Source organism: Metarhizium brunneum, chromosome 2 (assembly GCF_013426205.1).
Source record: "Metarhizium brunneum chromosome 2, complete sequence".
NCBI classification, from domain to species: Eukaryota; Fungi; Ascomycota; class Sordariomycetes; order Hypocreales; family Clavicipitaceae; genus Metarhizium; species Metarhizium brunneum.
Window position 1 is genome coordinate 2,659,564 of NC_089423.1, and position 18,406 is coordinate 2,677,969.

Consider the following 18,406-nt stretch of genomic DNA (forward strand, 5'->3'; position numbering starts at 1 on the left):
GCGAAGTCTTAGCCATATTTACAACCATACCAGTGATACCACGGATATTCTAGCATTGTATAGCCACCGTTACATCGAGGTTTGAGGCTGGGCGGGGACTCAACTCATTACTAGTCCGTACTCGTGCCGTATCTTGATAATGTGCAGTTTGGCATTGGCACAACATGCACAGGATTGGAATCTGGCAAGCGACTTGTTTCTCACTTGATAAAGTAACTCCACAATATGGATACCTGAATTGCCATGCAGGAGCCAAGCTAGTATCGAAATCAACAAGTGATCACCAATGATTGGCACCACGAGACCCTCCACACAACTACAAAAGCACCACCAGTCCTTTGTCTCAATGCTTTACATTTAAGTTGGTTCTTGGACGGCACAAAAGAATAGCTGAGAGATATATATTTTTAATTAAAAAAACGGGACTTATCGGGGGATTTTTGCCGTTTTCCAACAGTCCCTCCATCCCGAGCCGCCCCCATGATCCAAGATAATACATACATAACATCTTCACAGACGATGGCCACTTCCTTTTTCCGCTGGGGACGCAACGACAGGCGTTGCAGTCTCCCAAGACTGGTGTTTCATCAACACATGTACGGCCGAGGCTCAGTGGTCATGTCCATATCCCAGGGCGAAACAGGGGAAAGTCTCGGTATCCGTTTTTATTCACCATTCCCAAGCCTAGTGGCTTGACAGAATACCCGCCACGACAGCAGAGTCCAGTTACGATGGCCCAATAGTGGTGCGTGGTGTAGCTGGCGCAGGGACAGAGATAGCGCCTCATCCTCATTAGTCAATTTCTTTGTGCCATGTTGTCTACAAATTTCGTCGGGCTCGATGGTGGTGGTTGGTTCATGTCGGGTGGCTTTCTTCCTGATTGGAGGATGTGGCAACTATTCTGGATGAGCCCCGAGGCACAGAGAGAGCCTCATCCGACAAATACAATGGTTATCGAGCCAATGTGGACATGACAGCCACTCATCTCAGTCTGCAGACGCTCCTGGTTATTCGAGCAACGGCGGAAATTCCCGTTCAAGGCGGCCATTTTTGCAGGCAACGGCCGAAATACTGTGGCAGATCCCTAGCATCGTCCATATCCACTTGCAAGTTGATGTGGCACTATGGTTTCCATTCACCCGCGTGTGGAGTTGTCATTGTCACATTCAATTAGCACCGCCGGCAATGTGGTGAGAACCAAGTGTAAGAAAGACACAGCACGCCGCGCACGCACGCTGTTAAAAAAAAATGAAAAATGAAAAAAAAAGGAATCCCCAGTGCCTTTGCCAGACACGTCGTAATGTAATAGCGTGGGGCAAATCAAACTTCAATGGCTCATCATTGATGCAGCTGCAAGGTACAGCGTGGCATGCCATCCGTCCCTAGAGAAATCTAATCATGCTACTACTCCTCCGTACGGTACGGGCTGGACCATTCCCAAAGTAGGTTGGTGCCAGACTCCATACTGCAACTCACATCAGTTGACAATGCGTCAATGTCAAGCACACCATCAGCGTCCCGGTGGCTTGCTCATAATGACCCCGTGCGCTTCAAGGTAAAGGACCAGCTTCTTGCATGCGGACAATTGGGGGCCTTGTTTCAACTCAATCGGTTGTGGGCCGCTGCGAACCTTGGCCTAATACGGTGTAGAACCCTTTTCATGTGCATACTTTACTTGAGTACGTACTTGTGGAAGGCAAAAAGTATTTTACCAGATCAGGTACCGACTATCAAGCTCTATACTACAATACACTACAGCATACTAGTATATACTTCTCGTAGGGCAAATATATTCTGCCACGGACTGACTGTATGTACATACGTGCATATAGGTGCATGTCATACCTTGTACATGCGCACTCCACTCTCCCTCCTGACAATACGGGAACGCGGTCAAAGCCGTCTATCAAAGGACTACGTGTTGCTATCATAAGCAATATAGAAATTCTACTACCAACAGTTTGGATGCAGAATCCTGGCAAAATCTTCAGCATGGTGAGCCATCTGTCAGCCGTCGTCGGGTGCTGGCAGCCACCAACAGCTTATGGGCCAGTGACCGTCTCATAAAACAACATTGAAGCCAACAGCATGATGCCATGACTTGACTGCACACAGCATGGCAAGCAGAACAGCCCCTTTGCCGTCCGTCCCTGACTGCTCGATGGTATTCCCGTGGTTATACATATGACACCGTATTTCCTGTGCCTACACTTGATGCTATTTATACCTGTCGGGTCGACTGGCACGAGCGTTGCCCTGCACTATTTACGGGTCGGCCATGGTCAATGTTTCACCGCAGCCAGGGAACACGTTCATTATCTGGTGACACTTGGGTTTGAAAAAGTGAGACTAGTACATATATCTCACTGCGGGGGGGGACTGGTGCTGTCTTATATGGCGTGTTCAACTGCGGCCGTGGTTTTGCCCAATGGTCCGTGGTATGGACATGTCAAGCCAATTGGCATAGTGTTCGCAGATGAGTATAAGCACCATGTTGATGATATTTCATGTTTTCGGTTTCTTGGTTCAAGATGCGGTCCGAATTTCCTCTCTTATTTTTGCTTTAATTCTATGGTGTGTAGACTTAACTTAATATCCTGCCAACACATTTGAGACGCTGTGAAATTTATACAGCATTATTCTGGGCCCGATACCGCGGCATACTTCTCAGTGGGTTGGAAGGTGTTTTTTTGCTTGTCTTGTGATTGGGCAGGCAAGATATCGCAGCTGCGGTGACGTGTCAAGTTGAGGTTGAACGACCAATATGCTCATGGCACATGCCCTCCAGCTTCAGGTGACAATCCACGCTAGCAATTCAATGGAAGTAACTTACAAAAAAGGAAAGTTACAAAACATATAAACAAATCATCGACATTAGATACGCCCAATAGAATATTTTAACGACCGACGACTGACATCCATTGCAAAGTTGCAAACAACTATAGGGTACCTAATGAGTACCTAATGAGCCGGGTCACACGCCGGATCACGTGACTGCACCCACCAATATTTAAAAAAGGCAGTGTGCGAATGTAAGAGTACCATGGCACGAAGCTCGGAGTGGGGACAGCCTCCTGCATCCCTGCCAGGCCAGAAAACCACCAAGACGTCTCGTGGGGCTTACGGAACTTCCACCTCACCCTTAAACTGCTTCACGACACTCTGCAACTTGCCATCTTCCCCGGCATCAAAGCCTTTCCCCTACCCTCCCTGGTTCTTGCCTCTCCTGGTCTATCCCTCTGGTCACCGGTAATCGTTTTTATTTTATTTCGAACTCTGTAGGCTCTCTGTACCATTTACTAGACGCCTCATATATCCCAGCCAACTAGGGATCAAGGAGCATCGAAATAGCATCGCCCACGGACAACGTTCTACTTCGCGATAGCGTCAGTTCACCGGCAAAGCCTTATTTTCAAGGGAAAAAAAAGGTATGCTCTCTAATTGCCCCAAAGCTACACAAAAGTGAAAGCGTAATTAAAGTTTACCCGGCGTATGCCTATGGAAACCTGGGAAGATGTTACTGACATGCTGTGACTAGATACTTAAAACACCTTGTTTCTCCTGAGATCCTCTTTCCTTATCTGATTTATCGCCTCCTGCCTTGTCGGTCGAATATCTAAACATGGCATCTGAAGAGTCTGCCGCCCAGAAGCTTCTTCAAAAGCATGCCGAGGAACCTCACACTGTCACGGTCGAGGATGTCCCGGATGAAGAGCTTCCCGTGAAGCCCACCAGCGATGCCTCTGGCTCTTGGGCGGCTCCAATCACCTCCAAGGCTGCCGGAAAGCAGAAGGAATCCTCGAACCCCAAGGCGCCTCTCGATACACAGTCTCATGAACTCTTCCCGGAACTTGGAGCCCCCAAGGTCAAAACTGCCAACGTGGCCCCCATTTGGGGTGCCAAGAGCAACGCCAATGGCAAGACCAATGGTGCTGCTTCCAATGGTGCTTCACGATCATCAACTCCTACTTCCGGAACCGCGACTCCTTCCAAGGCTGCCGCACCCTCTATGTTTATTCCAGGCCGCAATGTCGAGACGGTTACCCTGGAGCCTCAGTTTGTCCTGCCCCGTGGCCAATTGAAGCGTCCCATCCCAGATATTATCAAGGATATCAATCGCAAGTCGCGCGCAAACATCACAATGGCTAATGGAGCCAATGGCCGATACAAATTCGAAGCTACCGGTCCTCAGGAGATTGCTCAACAGGCGCTCAAGGACTTGGTCCAGCAAATTGGAACTCGAGTATGTCAAAAATTCGCCAATGCCTCCTATAATCGAGTATCTACGTATCTAACATGTCTTAGACGTCCATCAAGGTCTCCATCCCTTACTCCGCTCGAGCTCATGTCATTGGAAAGGGTGGTTCGATGATTAGGGCCTTGCAGGAGAAGACAGGAGCCAAGATTCAGCTTCCCAAGGTCGAGGACAATGCTCTTCTTGCTGATGATGATGAGGCCACCATCGACGTTTCTGTTGAGGGCAACGCTCTCTCAGCCGCCTCCGCCCGAAATGAGCTGCTCAAAATTGCCGGCGAGCGATCCGCCAACGTCCAGACCAAGGTTCGCGGTGTTCCCACGGCGTTCTACCCTTTCATAGCCGGTCCCGGAAACTCCCTGGCCCAAGCTTTGGAGGAGAATCACGGTATTCAAATGCGTGTTCCCCCTCACCAGGCTGTTTGCCGTGCCCAGGCCCCTGTGGCCTCCGAGCCTGGACAGCCACCTGTCTTTCACCCTGCCGGGGCGGAGGATGACCACATTCAGCTGGCTGGTGATAGGGCTGCTATTCAGCAGGTTCGCACCGAGATCGAGCGACAAGTCGCCGAGCTGCATAAACAGCTACAATTGGAGCAGCTCGCTATCCAGCGGGGTCGCCACCAATTCATTATTGGAGATCGAGGCTTGCCCGCTGATGATTTTTTTGCCGAGACCGGGTGTGCTATTCTCCTTCCTTCGGAAGAAGAAGACGACATGGTTACTGTCATTGGTCCTGCTGATCGCGTTCAAGCTGGTCTCGAGAAGGCCATGGATCTGGCGATGGGCATGCAAATGTCAAATATTGATATTGGTAGATTCCATCGTAACGCCCCTGGTGGTGCCGCCGCACACGCTGGGAATGTGACTCGTTATCTTCGTCAGCGTAAGGAGATTGATCGTCTCGAGAAGCTGTACAACACTCACATCAACACACCCTTCTCGCAGGATGGTGCTTTACCCTGGGAGCTGTACTCGCGCGAGGGCAAGAATGCTATCCGTGCCCAGTCGGAGATCACTGGTATCATCAACGGTCAGCCTCCCGCTCGTATGCACTCTGTCAGCATTGACCCCTTTTTCCATCAGCACCTGCGTACCGACATTACCCCTAAGGTGAAGGCCGATTACGGTGTTCACGTTGTGATTCCTGAAGCATCCGAGGCTGCTGCTCCAGTTCTGCTTGTGTTCGAGGGCCCTGACCCGGCTGATGGCCCTTATCAGCTTCCTAGAACCAAGCCTTCAGACGCAGAGATTCGCGAGTTCAAGAAGGCTCTTGATGATGCCGAAAAACACATTCTGGGTCTTATCGGCAAGCAAGAGCAGCTGTCCAGCACCACTCTAGACGTTCCCGCCAAGTTCCATGAGAGACTTCGGCGCTTTATCAAGAAGGAGCAGGAGAGCCGCGCTTCTGATCAGATCCCTGTGCGCGTTACTAAGGTTGGCACCACAATCACACTCCGTGGACCCAAGTCTGCTGTGGATGCTCTGGCGGCCAAGGCCAATGCCTTTGTTGAGCAAGAGAAGGAGGACGAGAAGGAACGTGGCTTCACATTAAGTTTCGACTTTCCTCAGAAATTTGCCAACCACCTTATTGGTAAGGGCGGTAGCAACATCAAGGAGCTTCGCGATCGATTTGACGTCGAAATCCAGGTGCAAGATGGGCAAGTTGAGCTCAAGGGTCCCAAGGCCAAGGCCGAGGCTGCTCGCCACCACATCCAGAACCTTAGCCGTGCCTTGGCCGATGAGACAACGCATATTCTGAAGATTGACCCCAAGTACCACCGAGAGCTCATTGGTGCTCAGGGCGGCCAGATTAACCGTCTTCAGACTCGATATAAAGTTCTCATCTTCTTCCCTCGCTCCGCAAAGACCGGTCCCGAGGACCAGCCAAATGCTGATGCCGCCAGCGACACTGGCAAGCCCCGCCGTCAGCAGGCCCCCGACGAGGTCATCATTCGTGGTCCAAAGAAGGGCGCAGACGAAGCTAGGGATGAGATCTTTTCTCTCCACAAGTATTTGGAGGAGCACTCAGTTACTGCAACGGTCCCTGTTCAGCAGAAGCAGGTTGGGTCCCTTATCGGACAGGGAGGCGCTGCTCTTGATGAGCTTCGCCAGTTGACTGGTGCACGCATTGACGTTCCTGCGGACCGTGATGCGGATATGGTTGAAATTTCCATCAAGGGAACTGCTTCGCAAGTCGCCAAGGCCCGCAAAGTCTTGGAAGAAAAGCGAACTATTTTCGATGACACCATTGTTCAGACTATTGACGTTGATAAGAAGCACCACAAGGCCTTGATTGGCAGCGGGGGTAAGTGTCTATTTTTCTTGCCACTTTATGCTCTGTCTATATCACTCGGTTTAGTGCTAATTACATCTACCTAGGATCCAACCTGAAGGATATTGTCGTCGGAGCTGGAGGGTCGGATGACCGACGTGAGCTTGCTCGTACTATCCAGTTCCCGAAACAGGAGGCAGATGGCAACACCATCAAGGTCGAGGGACGCACCGACGTGGTGCAAAAAATCATCAAGCGCATCCAAGACATCGTTGCTGAGCGCGAGAGCCAGATCTCGGATGTAATCGAAGTGCCCATCGAGCATCATCGATCTCTTATTGGCCGTGGCGGTGATACTAAGCGCCAGATGGAGAGCAAGTTCACTGTTTCGATTGACGTGCCCAGACAGGGTGACGGCAAAACTGGTGTCAAGGTAACTGGCCGACCTGAGAACGTGGTCCAGGCCAAGGAACACATTGCTGGCATTATCAAACAGCAGCAGGGAGAGACTATTCAGATCCCCCGCAATGTCCATCACGCTGTTTCCAACAATGGACAGATTTTCCGACAGCTTCGCAACAATCACCAAGTCACAGTCGACCACTCTGGTCATGGCATTCCCAGCAAGCCTGATAACTCGGCCAGAGCGAACACTGGCTCCTTGCCGCTCATCACAGATGACGCAGACGCCGCGGCAGACGCCCACTCCTGGAAAGTGGTCAAGACCATTTCCACCGAAGAGGGAGACATTCCTTGGGTCTTGAGAGGCACCCCGGAGAATGTTCAGAAGGCCAAGGACGTGATCCAAAAGGCCCTAGAGCAGGCTAAGAAGACTGATGCCACGGGTTACCTCATCTTGCCTGACCCAAAAACTTATCGCCACGTCATTGGACCAAATGGCTCCAAGGTCAACGCGATTCGACAGCAGAGCAACTGCAGAATCCAGGTGCCCCGAGATCAGGCGCGCGACGAGGCCATTGAGATTGTCGGCTCTCAGGCAGGTGTAGAGAAGGCTAAAGAGCTGATTTTGGTTGCTGTCCGTGAGGGGCAAAAGCCTAGGGAGTAGATTTACACCTTGCTGTAAGTTTGCTATGTCACTTGCAAGATAAAATGGAAGAGGAGAGATGTAAGAAAAGTTAGTCGCAGGTGCATCAAGTAAAACACTTGCACTTCAATATCGGCACAGGTTCTATGTATCACCGAGTATGTACGCCCTTGGGTTTGTACGATTGATGTGAACAAGTACAGCGTGGGGGTGAGAGAATATCATTTTACGGGCTCAGGGCATATATAAGATATTCCGGGATCGTGGAGATGTAAGCTGAACCTAAAAATAGCACAATTAATGGACAAAATACTATAGCTGTAGTCGGTTGGCCTGCATCGTATTATGTATTGTGATGGTCCAGCTGCCCTTGGAGTTCGGCAAGTGGCTCATCCGGGTTACGCCCGCCCGCCGGCCGCCTCACGGACCATCCAGCTGTCAGGTGGAGATTGTAAGCACCCCTGAATCAATAGGCAACCATGAATGGATGGACCCCTTGAGCCAGAATCTTGCGACACGGCGCACCGCCCCCAGGGCTGACATTTATTACAAGGCATCAATTCATGTCTTGACACCTTCTCTCGCTCCTTTTCCTTCGCGCCTGATCAAACTCCAAGGGAATTTCTGGTTTAATCTTCTGGTTAGCCACCTGTTAGGGCTCCTTAAATTGATTTCGGACGATCCCTCTTGGCCCAGAAAGAGTTGCAATGGTGGCTACGAAGACTGCATCTGCCGAACCAGCTCCATGGGAATCTGTGCCTGCCCATGAGCAGCTTTTTGTCCTCATCACCGGTGCGAATAGGTCTGCTCCCCATCTACACAATTGAACAAGTACCATTTCGGAGTCTGCGGACTAATATAATTGTTTTTTTCTACAGTGGAATCGGTCTCGGTACAGCCCAAGCTCTCATTGACGATTTCCTGGCCACGCGGTCCCTCAGTTCGCACCTCATTGTGATCCCCACGACACGGTCTGGCTCCAAATCCCTCGAGACGATCCGGCAACTGCGAGAATATGCTACCAAGGCGGCCAAGACATCAAAAGTCTTGTCGCGCGGCGGCGCCGACTATAAATGGGAAGATGCCGCCTCGAGAATCCACATCTTAAGCCTGACGCTGGATTTGTGTGACCTCCGTGGCATTTGGGATTTCGCGCATAAACTGCGGTACGGGACTGTGAGAAACCCTGAGGGTTTGGAGGGGGAATATTTGCGGAATGTGAGAATCCCTCGGCTGGACAGCATTATCTGCAATGCAGCTTTTGGTGGGTGGGCGGGAATGAACTACTTCGCCGCCATTCGGTCGTTTTTTACAAAGGGCATTATACAGACGGCAACCTGGCCTGACTTTAAGCTGTCATTGCCGACTTGCCTCTTGAACGAGCGGCCAGTACTCAACTACGTGAGTATTTTTTTTGCGCCCCTGCGTTGTTGAGCTGCGGGGTGCGATCCGTGTGTATGTACTAACGGTGCTTTCTTGTAGCCCGTCAAACCTTTGCTGGGCGAAGTCTTTTGCGCGTGTGTCTTTGGCCACTACATCCTCGCCCATAAGCTCCTTCCCCTGCTGAGCAGATCCTCCGAGAACGAGGCGCCCGGCCGTATCATCTGGTCAAGCAGCCTCGAGGCGGTCCGAAAAGTCTTTGACGTCAACGACGTACAGTGTTTCACGCGTCCCGAGGCATATGAATCTTGCAAAAGACTCACTGACCTCCTCTGCCTGAGCTCCTCTCTCCCTGCCGCTCGGCCATTCTCCTCTCGCTTCCTCACCATTGATGACGACGCCGAAGCTGCCAAGAAGCAGCTTGTCCGGCCGAAAATCTACCTCACCCACCCAGGCGTGGTGGCCAGCACGCTGTTCCCACTTCCCTGGTTTCTCTTCTGGTTGTACGAGATTTCGCTCGTCGTCTGCCGCTGGGTCGGCTCCCCCTGGCACAATGTCACCGGCTACAATGGCGCCAAGGCAGCCTCTTGGGTCGTCCTCCAAACCCAAGAAGCCCTCGATGATTCTGACGCAGAACGCGTCAAATGGGGCAGCAGCACGGATGTCAGGCTCAACGTTGACGTGAAGAAGACAGAAGTGGAAGGGTGGGGGTGGGAAGGCAAGCCCGAGACGCCTGATACTATTGCCGCCGACTCTGCTGTTGGTGTTTTGCACAAGTCCGTTGGGAGAAAGACTGGTACTAGGGATGCGACTGCGGAGGATATTGCCGAGTTTGAGGAGGTTGGTGCCCGGTGTTGGCAGCAGCTGGAGGAGTTGAGGGCCCAGTGGGAGGACATCCTTGAGCGTGACGGCAAATAGATGGCATGGAGCGATTTGATTCGGGACTCTTAATACTATTCAACTAATACACATCACTCACTGGTGCTTGTTTACCCATTCCGTCAACGTGCCATTGCGGGAATCCACGAATCGGGAGTGATAACGACCAAAGCTTGTAATACCAATCTGAAGGCAAGCACCGAGGCACACGATAAAATTATTAATCATTTCATCAAAAAGGGAGGAACAAAGACTCTAGTTTCACTCGCCGTGGTATATATATGACACATGTAGTATTTACACACCCATGGTTTTAAAAAAAAAAAGCAGCTCAAAAGAAATCAACCCCCGCAGCACTTCAATTTATACAACAGTCTGTACATTTGTACGTGCGCCCTGCTCATCGGAGCGAACACGCCTCAAAACAACCTTATCTGCACGGCCAAATAGGCCCAAGAACAGGGGCAACGGGCAAACAACTAGGGCGACGACAGCCTGGAAAATGAGAGCATTCTTCATGTTTTTGGGCGGGTTGGCATCATCACCGGCAACCAGAGCATCGCTGATGATAACAAAGATGGCGCCGAGGAGCTGACCACCGGCCCATGCGGTAGTGGATGTGACCTCGGGACTAAGCGGGTGGCTGAGCTCAGTGAGAAACTCCAGAGCCACGGGGACCAGGGCAAAGGAAGCGGCCCCCAGAATGGCGAGCACTACATACGGGCCGGTGACTTCGCGGGTCTCGGGCATCCACACGAAGACGAGGTAGCAGATACCGATGATGGGCATGAAGAACTTGAGAGCGAAGAGGAACTTCTTGGTTCTATCCAAAATCGGCGAGGTAATGGCTGCGAAGACGAGGCCGACGAAGATGAGAATGGCACCTCCGATACCTGCCTCGTCGTCGCTGAACCCGTAGGGAGTCATCATCTGGTTGAGAAGAGACGAGATCGAGTTGAAGAAGCCGACGTAGACAGCGAATGGAATAAGTACAAGCCACAATTCAAGGGAGTGAGTGAGGACTTTGACGGATGCCCTGAGGCTTAGTTTTGGGGTCTCGGCAGAAGGTCCAACAGGGGTTGGGGGCGCGGCTGGTACGATGAAGGCTGGTAGACAGCAAACAGTAGACTAAAGAAGACCAAGCATGATTAGCTGCGGGAGTACAACTGGGGATAGAAGGATTGGAGTTTCGCTTACAATGATGGAGACATAGAGCACCATCTGGGAAACGTCGCTCGCCTGCTTAACCCACAGAGGGTTGATCAATTGGCCCAGAGCACCGCCCAGGGGATTCGCCAAACTTGTCACTGCCGTCGCAGCAACTCGACCGCGGTTGGTGAACCACAAATCCGAGTATCGAGTAGGGGCCGCCAAGATAAAGGGTTGGGCGAAACCGATCAGAATTTCACCGGCCATAATGGCACCAAAGTGACCGCCGGAAGAGCTGGTTGAACCCCCATAACGAATCCAGTTTCCGATGATGACGAGTACCGCAGCAATCATAAAGGCCAGCTTCGGGCCGCGGTGCAAGATGGCAATGGTGATGGGGAAAATGGCAACAAAGGCGAGGAAGAAGGCGGTGCTGACCCAGTTGATGGCCGATTTTGAGACGCCATAGTATTGCGATGAGAAGTCGGCAACAGGTGCAAAAGTAAGCCACTGTGAAAATAGAAACAGAGAGTTAGCATCACACACAACATTATTGTCATATCTCACGCCTCGGGGCCAGCGGAAACAAAAGTCTCCTAATGGGTGAGCAGCCAAGGCCGTAGGAAATCAGGTTCTCTCTTACATCCCAGGAAACGACAATGTTCATGAGCGTGAGTGTTGCGAGGCCGATCCATCGTCGTTTGTACGTTCGATACTCAGTTGATGTTCCATTAGCAACGCTCCCTTCGCCTTCGCCTCCGACGTCGATGGTTCCATTTTCGCCAATGTTTCGCTCTCCAAGGCTGTAATCCTGCGACCCCAGCTTCGTCCCCCTCCAGAAGCGCCCGCCAATCTTGTCGCCGCTTCCTTCGCTACCGCTGTTAATCCCTTTCATTTTGCGGGGAAGTGCGGCAGGTAGTGAACCACTGGTTGTGCTTAGACTATATGAGAAGGACTGATGAAAGGACAACAGGGGGAGCAAAGGAAGAAAGGGACCAGCGTGCGGCCGCCGTACCAATCTTTACCGGCTAATCAGGAAAATAAAAAGACGAACGAGGCTCCTCACGGCCCTTTGCATTCGAAAATCGCAAATTCCTGAAGTCTCACCTCACGGGAGGCGCCGGAGTAAACGGGACTAAATCGTGGTCGGCCGACAAGGATGTAAGTTCCACAATGTGTAGGCCAGCTCCCGCAGCGTGATACTTCTTCTGACCCGAACTCCGTGTTGGATGGCTCGTCCCTGAAACTGTTGCAATTCGACAAGCAAGGTTCGTTTAAAGGAAATTAATCGTGAGCTGCATGCACGCCCGGTTCGCAGGCGAGGATTTTCTTTGGGAGAACCAAACACTGCAGCGTGGTGGAGTAGGCCGGCAGGAGGTGCAGAAATATGTAGTTCTGGATTTCGGTGGACCAAGAGAATAGTAGGTCGTGGAACCATAGAACCAATTGTTGTTTATACAAGACAGTATCGAAGGACAGAGACAGACCTCAACTGACGGATGTTGAAAGAAGAGAAGATGAGCTCCCGATTGCCAATGGGAAGGGTGGCGCTGAAGGTGGAAAAGGAATGCAACGCTGCCATCAGGCCTGAACCACGTCGCTTTCCAAGACAGAGAGAGAGAGACGCATGAAGGAAGGCCCGCAAGAACTCAGTACTAGTACTGTACGCTTGACGGCCACCAACTCCTTAGCACCTTCACCTGCAGTTGGTGTAGAATACAGACAGGGTCGCGTGGGGCCCTCAAACTTTCCCACCCTTCGGTGCCGCCTCCGTCTGGATACTGGTCAAGAGCGTCCCTTTTGAGGCGAGCTGGTTTTGGAGTTGGACTCTGGGCCCCGTCGAACAACACGGGGAGACTATCTGAGTGGCCAGGTGCGCTCATGGATCTGGGGTCTGGGCTTGAGCCTGTTGTGAACCCTTGACTCCGTGCTCCGTACCCAATTCCATTTTCGGCAGGTCAGGGAATACCGCCATCTCTGGCATCAAGATTCATTTTCCCAGCAAAGGTCCAGGCCTGTACATATTAGCCAGGGGCTGGTAACGGCGGGCCAGACAACCAGCCAAGTGTGGGCAACGACTCACACACATCCTGACTGTAGGTGGCGCTGGGGATTTCAGATTGGTGGCGGGTCTTCGGCTGCAACATGCATTAGCTATTAGCTGGCTGCTTGACCATCATGGTACATACAATGTACAGTGGGAGGGGAAGCAAGTATGAGAAGATCCGCTACCTGGCTACTGCGTATACGGAGTTCTGCGGTAATATAAAAGTATGCTTCTTGCTAGCCAAATATATTTCACCACAGACTGTATGAAGTATGTGGCTTCTTTGGTGGCTCTTGTGTGGTATGCTGGTCACAGTGACATCTTCCATCGTTTGCGCGAGACATACGGAGTACGTATTGATAAATAGGCCTGTGCCTTGTTTGATTACTGAGAATGTGATATTCGATGCCACTACCTGACCAATACGTACCAGGTTTGGGATCACTGCGTACCAAATGGTCGTAGTTCCAAGTTAGCTGGCACCCAGGCAACTAACTAACGAGAGCAAGTGTGCATCGTACGTACAGCCTCGTTTTGGATAGTATACTCCGTACGGAGTTGACTAACACCAGCTACCAACTTCTATGACCTGTCAGAGCCAACTGCACGGCGGAATACTCCGTCGCCACCATGGCTCCCATCATAGCGTGTAGGGCCAAAAGACTCGGGGTAGTTGTTCATTCTTGCCAACCAAGAGAGACATGGCTTGGCGGCGCACCCGCCTTGCCGCAGAACTGGACTTTGGCCGAAACGGTGGAGAGAAAACTGAGCGACTGGAACCGGGGCAAGACGATGTTGCAGGACGACGCAAACCATGCAACTTGTGCTTGTCTGTTGGCTCACCACTTCCCTCATTTCCTTTACTGGAGAATTTTAGCTCAAAGAAGACGAGCACAGTCTGCGTGGATCTCGTGCGTCCAGCCGCCAGTCGCGATCGAGAGATAGCCTTGATATCCTGGTCTAGTGCAAGGATGACAGGTCTCCGGGTTGAGCAACTCGTAGCGTAACCAGTGTGGGGGTGCGAATGAGGTTGTCGGTAGGCGGTGGGATTCTGAGCCGACACATGTCAACAAGTTAACCTCCCCAAGGCTTTGCGATCTGGTATACAAAGGAATTGTAGTCTCGAACTCGTCCTTGTCCTTTGATGGACCGTTTCTGGCGGGTGTTCCGTTCACGTGCCAAGGTGAGATAGAAGCGCCGATAAACGCGCAGGCAACATGCAGACAAGCAAGCTCGAGTCAGGTCGCTCTTGCCGCTCGCGCTCATGTCTGGTACTCCCTACACAGGTCCAACTTGCTCCTTTGCCCTCTCGTCTCTTAATCTAAAACACACCCTTGAGCATAACTAACTTCGACGGATAATTCTGCTTCATCTTCTGCCACAGTATCTGGAGCTTTCCTTTCTCCACCAAAGTCGGTTAAAATGTTCTCAATTGTTCAATGTAACATGCACACTTTGCCTACTCTATTGACCCCAGGGCCCCTGCATGTGGAAGGTGTGCTCAAACAGATGAGACAACCCGCCTGCGTCCGAGATGCTGTCAAGCTTTTTCATCTTTAGACTTATTCAGCCCCTGTCCATGATGGAAGCAGAGAAGTCAGATCTGCGCCTAGCGTGAACGTCTTTTGGCGTCGTACGGAGTCCTCCGTACATGGGACATGATTTCGATTGAGCAAAGCAGGAACAGGAGTTGTGTAACTGTGTCTCGCATAACACCCACCATCTCCACCGTATCGAGGCCCTTGTCTTCTTCCTCTTTCGTCAAGCTCGAGTCCCGACTCCCAGCCGTGGAACACAGTGGAAAGGGTCTGTTGAACGCCGCCCAAGATGAAACAGATCCACACAACTCCCGCTGCCGACGCCCATCTGGCGACGGGGACGGATATAGCCACATGGTAGTTTGCCAGTGCCTTCAAATGACCTATCTCCAAGGAGAGCTGGCTGGACACAGCTGAGCACTTCAACTGTATCAGATGAGGCACTATTTTGTTCTGCCAATTCCGACACAAGGGTGGCTAGTCGGCGCATTGATAAAAAAAATAGTAGAGCACCCTTTCCTATTGGCTGCCTAGTCTGTTCTTGTTCCAAGTTGTAATAGATTCAGCTAACGCGATTAGCATCAACTGTCACAACCGCTGCAACGTTTGCGGGATTAGCCGTTTCCTTGGACCTAGCCGCGAGTCCATCTTGGCAGACTGAGAATCGACAATCGAGCCGTCGTTTTTGGTACTGCAGAGACTTTGCAAGTGTCAATACCGTGTCCCGGGATGCCCAGCGCGAGAACTGGACAAGACATTGAAGAGTTCATCCATCAGCCGTATAGTTGCCATTTTGCCTATGCGTTCGACATGACGTTGCATATTGTGGAAGCGACTAGAAACACTACATTCACTTCTGGCATCCATCATAAGAAAGAAAATCGTTCATAATGGTCACCATCCGCGGTAAGTGTTGATGAGAAAAGTCTGCGGACATAGGAGCACTTCTCCAAGGCCGAGTATATCCTGGGATGCTGGGACCTATTAATGTTCAGTTGTTTCGCTCTGTAGTCAAATGAAATCACACGCATGATACAAGTATCGTGCAAGCGTAAAATCTAAAACAGTATTAGGCTGTACCAGGCCAAGGACAGTAGGAGACTAGAAAAGTAGACCGTCTCAGCGCAATTGGTGCCACGCCGCGACCGCTAGCCAAGGCCATCTCGCGATAGCCTCATGCTGGGACCTATAAACCAAAATTAGATGTAACCTAAAAGAACAGCAATAGCTGCCATTTACCCCGTCCGCCGGCTCTAAGAATACTCGAGCCCATACGACTTATAAGTCAATTAGCAACTCCTTTGAATGAAGGTTAATTTACCCTGCCGCAAGAGTTGGTCTCCCGCGTCACACCCTGTCAAGTCAACATCCCGAACGTGACGAGTCATACGTGAACCTTGCAACAACCTCAGCACGGAATGGCCTCATATCGAAGCTCATGAAATCGGAACTCGGTCTGCGAGAATTTTCACTTTTTTCAGCGTCGGCCTAACTCCATCCTCCCACGACATCAAAACCAGCACCGTTGGATCTAGGCGACGAGTCTTGACGCTGATTTGACAATTTGTTTTCTCCGATTTATGATGTCGTCAGGGCACGTGGATAGATACCCTCTCTATCTCTTTCCCAAAAGGGGAAAGATAGTGTTCCTGACCCTATTTGATCGTCTTTAGACATGGTTGCTAGTCTCCGAGCTTTTGAAATAGCCACTGTGTAGCAGCCTGTCTTCGAGTTTAATTGTCAATTCGATTATTTAGACTTTCCCACGGGACATGAAATTCATTCGCACGGTTGAACGGTCATTAGCAAAAAGTTGGGCTTGAGTTTTCCATGATGCTCTTTGCAAAGCCTTCATGCTTTGGGATAGTAGATTAACCACAGATTTCGCTGGGTAGTGGCAGCGAAATACGTCCATCGCCAGGCTCAGTTTTGTCTCCGTCTCAAGGCCGAGTCTGCATCGCCGAGCAAGTATCAGTACCAATTGGAGAGACCCTGTACGGGCTGGTCTGAAACTAGCTATGCCGTCGGGACCTGGCATAGTTTGCGTCGTGGACTCATACAGTGGTGCACATCTTGCCAAGCAACCCTTGTGTGTGACGCAACTACACTTGAAACTACCTTCAACTGGGACAAAGTAGACTAAAGAAGAGATAAAATCTATTGTTGGCGCTGCAGCATTTATGATACAGACAGAAATCACCGTCCCGCAACAGCAAGGGCGCCCCAATACAAGAATCATCTCGAGGCCGCCCGCCATTCCAGTCGTGGCAGATTATACATGGACACGTTTCCCCGGCGCTCACTGCTCAACCCCATAATTTTGTACTTTTGCGCCTTTTGCACCATTCCTCGGTCAGCGCGAATTCGTGGCGTCGAATATATTTCCCTTCCAAAAAGGTGCAAGCCCGCCGCTCCCACCAGCTGTTTAGTCCGACAGGCTAGAACACTTCAGAACACGGAAAATATAGCTTTTGACGTTGGACGGGGAGAATTTATCGGAGCTTAGACCATAGCTTGGGAGCGGCGCAGGCGGTGGCGCAGTGGGCAAGGTGGAAGACTAGATGTTCAGTTAGCTGGACTGAATTCGCAACGAGGATGGCTCGGTTTGGGCCAATTGAATCGATCCCATGCTGTTGGATTCGTCTCATCGACGGCAGGGCTTGGACTTATTATCGTGGGCTAAGACGTACACTCCTCGACGCAATCCTCCTTGGCTTCGCCCTCGCTCTCCTGTTGCTGAACACGCTCGACACACTCGTCGAAGTGGTGCTTGGCAGGGGCACACTGAGCAGAATTTTTGCATTCTACCGTAGAAAAAAATGTCAGCACAAGCCGCGTTGAGGCAAAGGAAGTATTTGTGCCATTGGGAATGTTGCCCCGTTATTCGAGGGAAATGCCTCGCCGGACAGCCGAGGACAGGCGAGCCGACCGTGTGGACGGATTGGGGGAATGAAAATGTTTAGACGGACCTTCCTCAAGAGTCTCCTTGGGGTCGACAATCTCTTCCTCATCCTCTTCTTCTTCTTCTTCCTCCTCCTCCTCCTCCTCCTCGCCCTCCTCGGCGTCCTCGGCGGCCTCGGTAGCTTCCTCAGTAGCCTCTTCCGAGGTCTCTTCGTCCTTTGACTCGTCCTCGGCGGCCTGCTCCTCCTGCAACAGTTGTGTCAGTAATTTATTTCACGAGTGAGAGCTTTTTGGTTGAATTCCGCGTCGGACTGATGGCGTTGCACCAATGGCCGTGGTGGACGCCGCAAAAAGGTTCGTCACGGTCGGCAAAGGGGAACAAGCCGAAATCGTACCTTGGGCTCCTCGGCAGGGGCCTCGGCCTCAACAACGCTCCATGGCGTAACGGCCTCGACAATCTCGGAAAGGGCGTCCCAGATACCCATCGCGACAGGTGGATAGATCACAATGGAAGGTTATGGTTGTGTGTTTGAGGTATCTCACTAAGATCGTATGAGGTCGGAAGCTCTCGGTCAAAGTCGCGAGAGCGAAATCTGATCCGGAATTGGCATAATTTGATTGGTTGATTGGCATCCACAGGACAATTGCAGGTCACGCATTGAATCACGTGACCTCTTCCTAATTGGTTTGGAACTGCCAATTGAACCGTCAGTTTGTGGCCCTGCTCCGTACACCATACTGCAGCCGTAATTGATGAAGTGCCAACTACAAGGCACGGGCGGCTTACTAACACCATCCCAATGTCAAGACTCAAGAGTGATTCACTCTTGGGATATCATTTGGGTTCTGTCGACATAATTTTAAAGTAAAATGCAAGAGCAGTATTGAGGTAGCTTTCTCAAGGTAAGGATTGTTCCTATGGATCTTCCCGGCTGTCTGAA

At 51.3% G+C, this 18,406-nt stretch overlaps 4 protein-coding genes across 4 annotated transcripts; 2 read left to right on the plus strand and 2 right to left on the minus strand.

Annotated features, from left to right (window-relative positions):
* Window positions 1-3,622: 3,622 nt before the first annotated feature.
* vgl1 (Vigilin 1) lies at window positions 3,623-7,592 on the plus strand (the record flags this gene model as incomplete). The annotated part of the gene is made up of 3 exons (XM_014691640.1): window positions 3,623-4,243; window positions 4,306-6,559; window positions 6,634-7,592. 3 exons carry the CDS (start codon window positions 3,623-3,625, stop codon window positions 7,590-7,592), a joined length of 3,834 nt encoding a protein of 1,277 aa, XP_014547126.1.
* Window positions 7,593-8,278: 686 nt separating this feature from the next.
* ERG27 (3-keto-steroid reductase) lies at window positions 8,279-9,869 on the plus strand (the record flags this gene model as incomplete). Its single annotated transcript, XM_014691641.1, has 3 exons — window positions 8,279-8,373; window positions 8,450-8,972; window positions 9,054-9,869. The coding sequence occupies 3 exons, from the start codon at window positions 8,279-8,281 to the stop codon at window positions 9,867-9,869; spliced, it is 1,434 nt and encodes a 477-aa protein (XP_014547127.1).
* Window positions 9,870-10,193: 324 nt separating this feature from the next.
* On the minus strand, window positions 10,194-11,874 carry EF102 (MFS-type transporter EF102; the record flags this gene model as incomplete). The annotated part of the gene is made up of 3 exons (XM_014691642.1): window positions 10,194-10,958; window positions 11,028-11,489; window positions 11,623-11,874. The coding sequence occupies 3 exons, from the start codon at window positions 11,872-11,874 to the stop codon at window positions 10,194-10,196; spliced, it is 1,479 nt and encodes a 492-aa protein (XP_014547128.1).
* A 5,182-nt stretch (window positions 11,875-17,056) lies between these two features.
* qcr6 (Cytochrome b-c1 complex subunit 6) lies at window positions 17,057-17,950 on the minus strand (the record flags this gene model as incomplete). Its single annotated transcript, XM_014691643.1, has 4 exons — window positions 17,057-17,121; window positions 17,255-17,368; window positions 17,534-17,711; window positions 17,861-17,950. 4 exons carry the CDS (start codon window positions 17,948-17,950, stop codon window positions 17,057-17,059), a joined length of 447 nt encoding a protein of 148 aa, XP_014547129.1.
* Window positions 17,951-18,406: the final 456 nt, after the last annotated feature.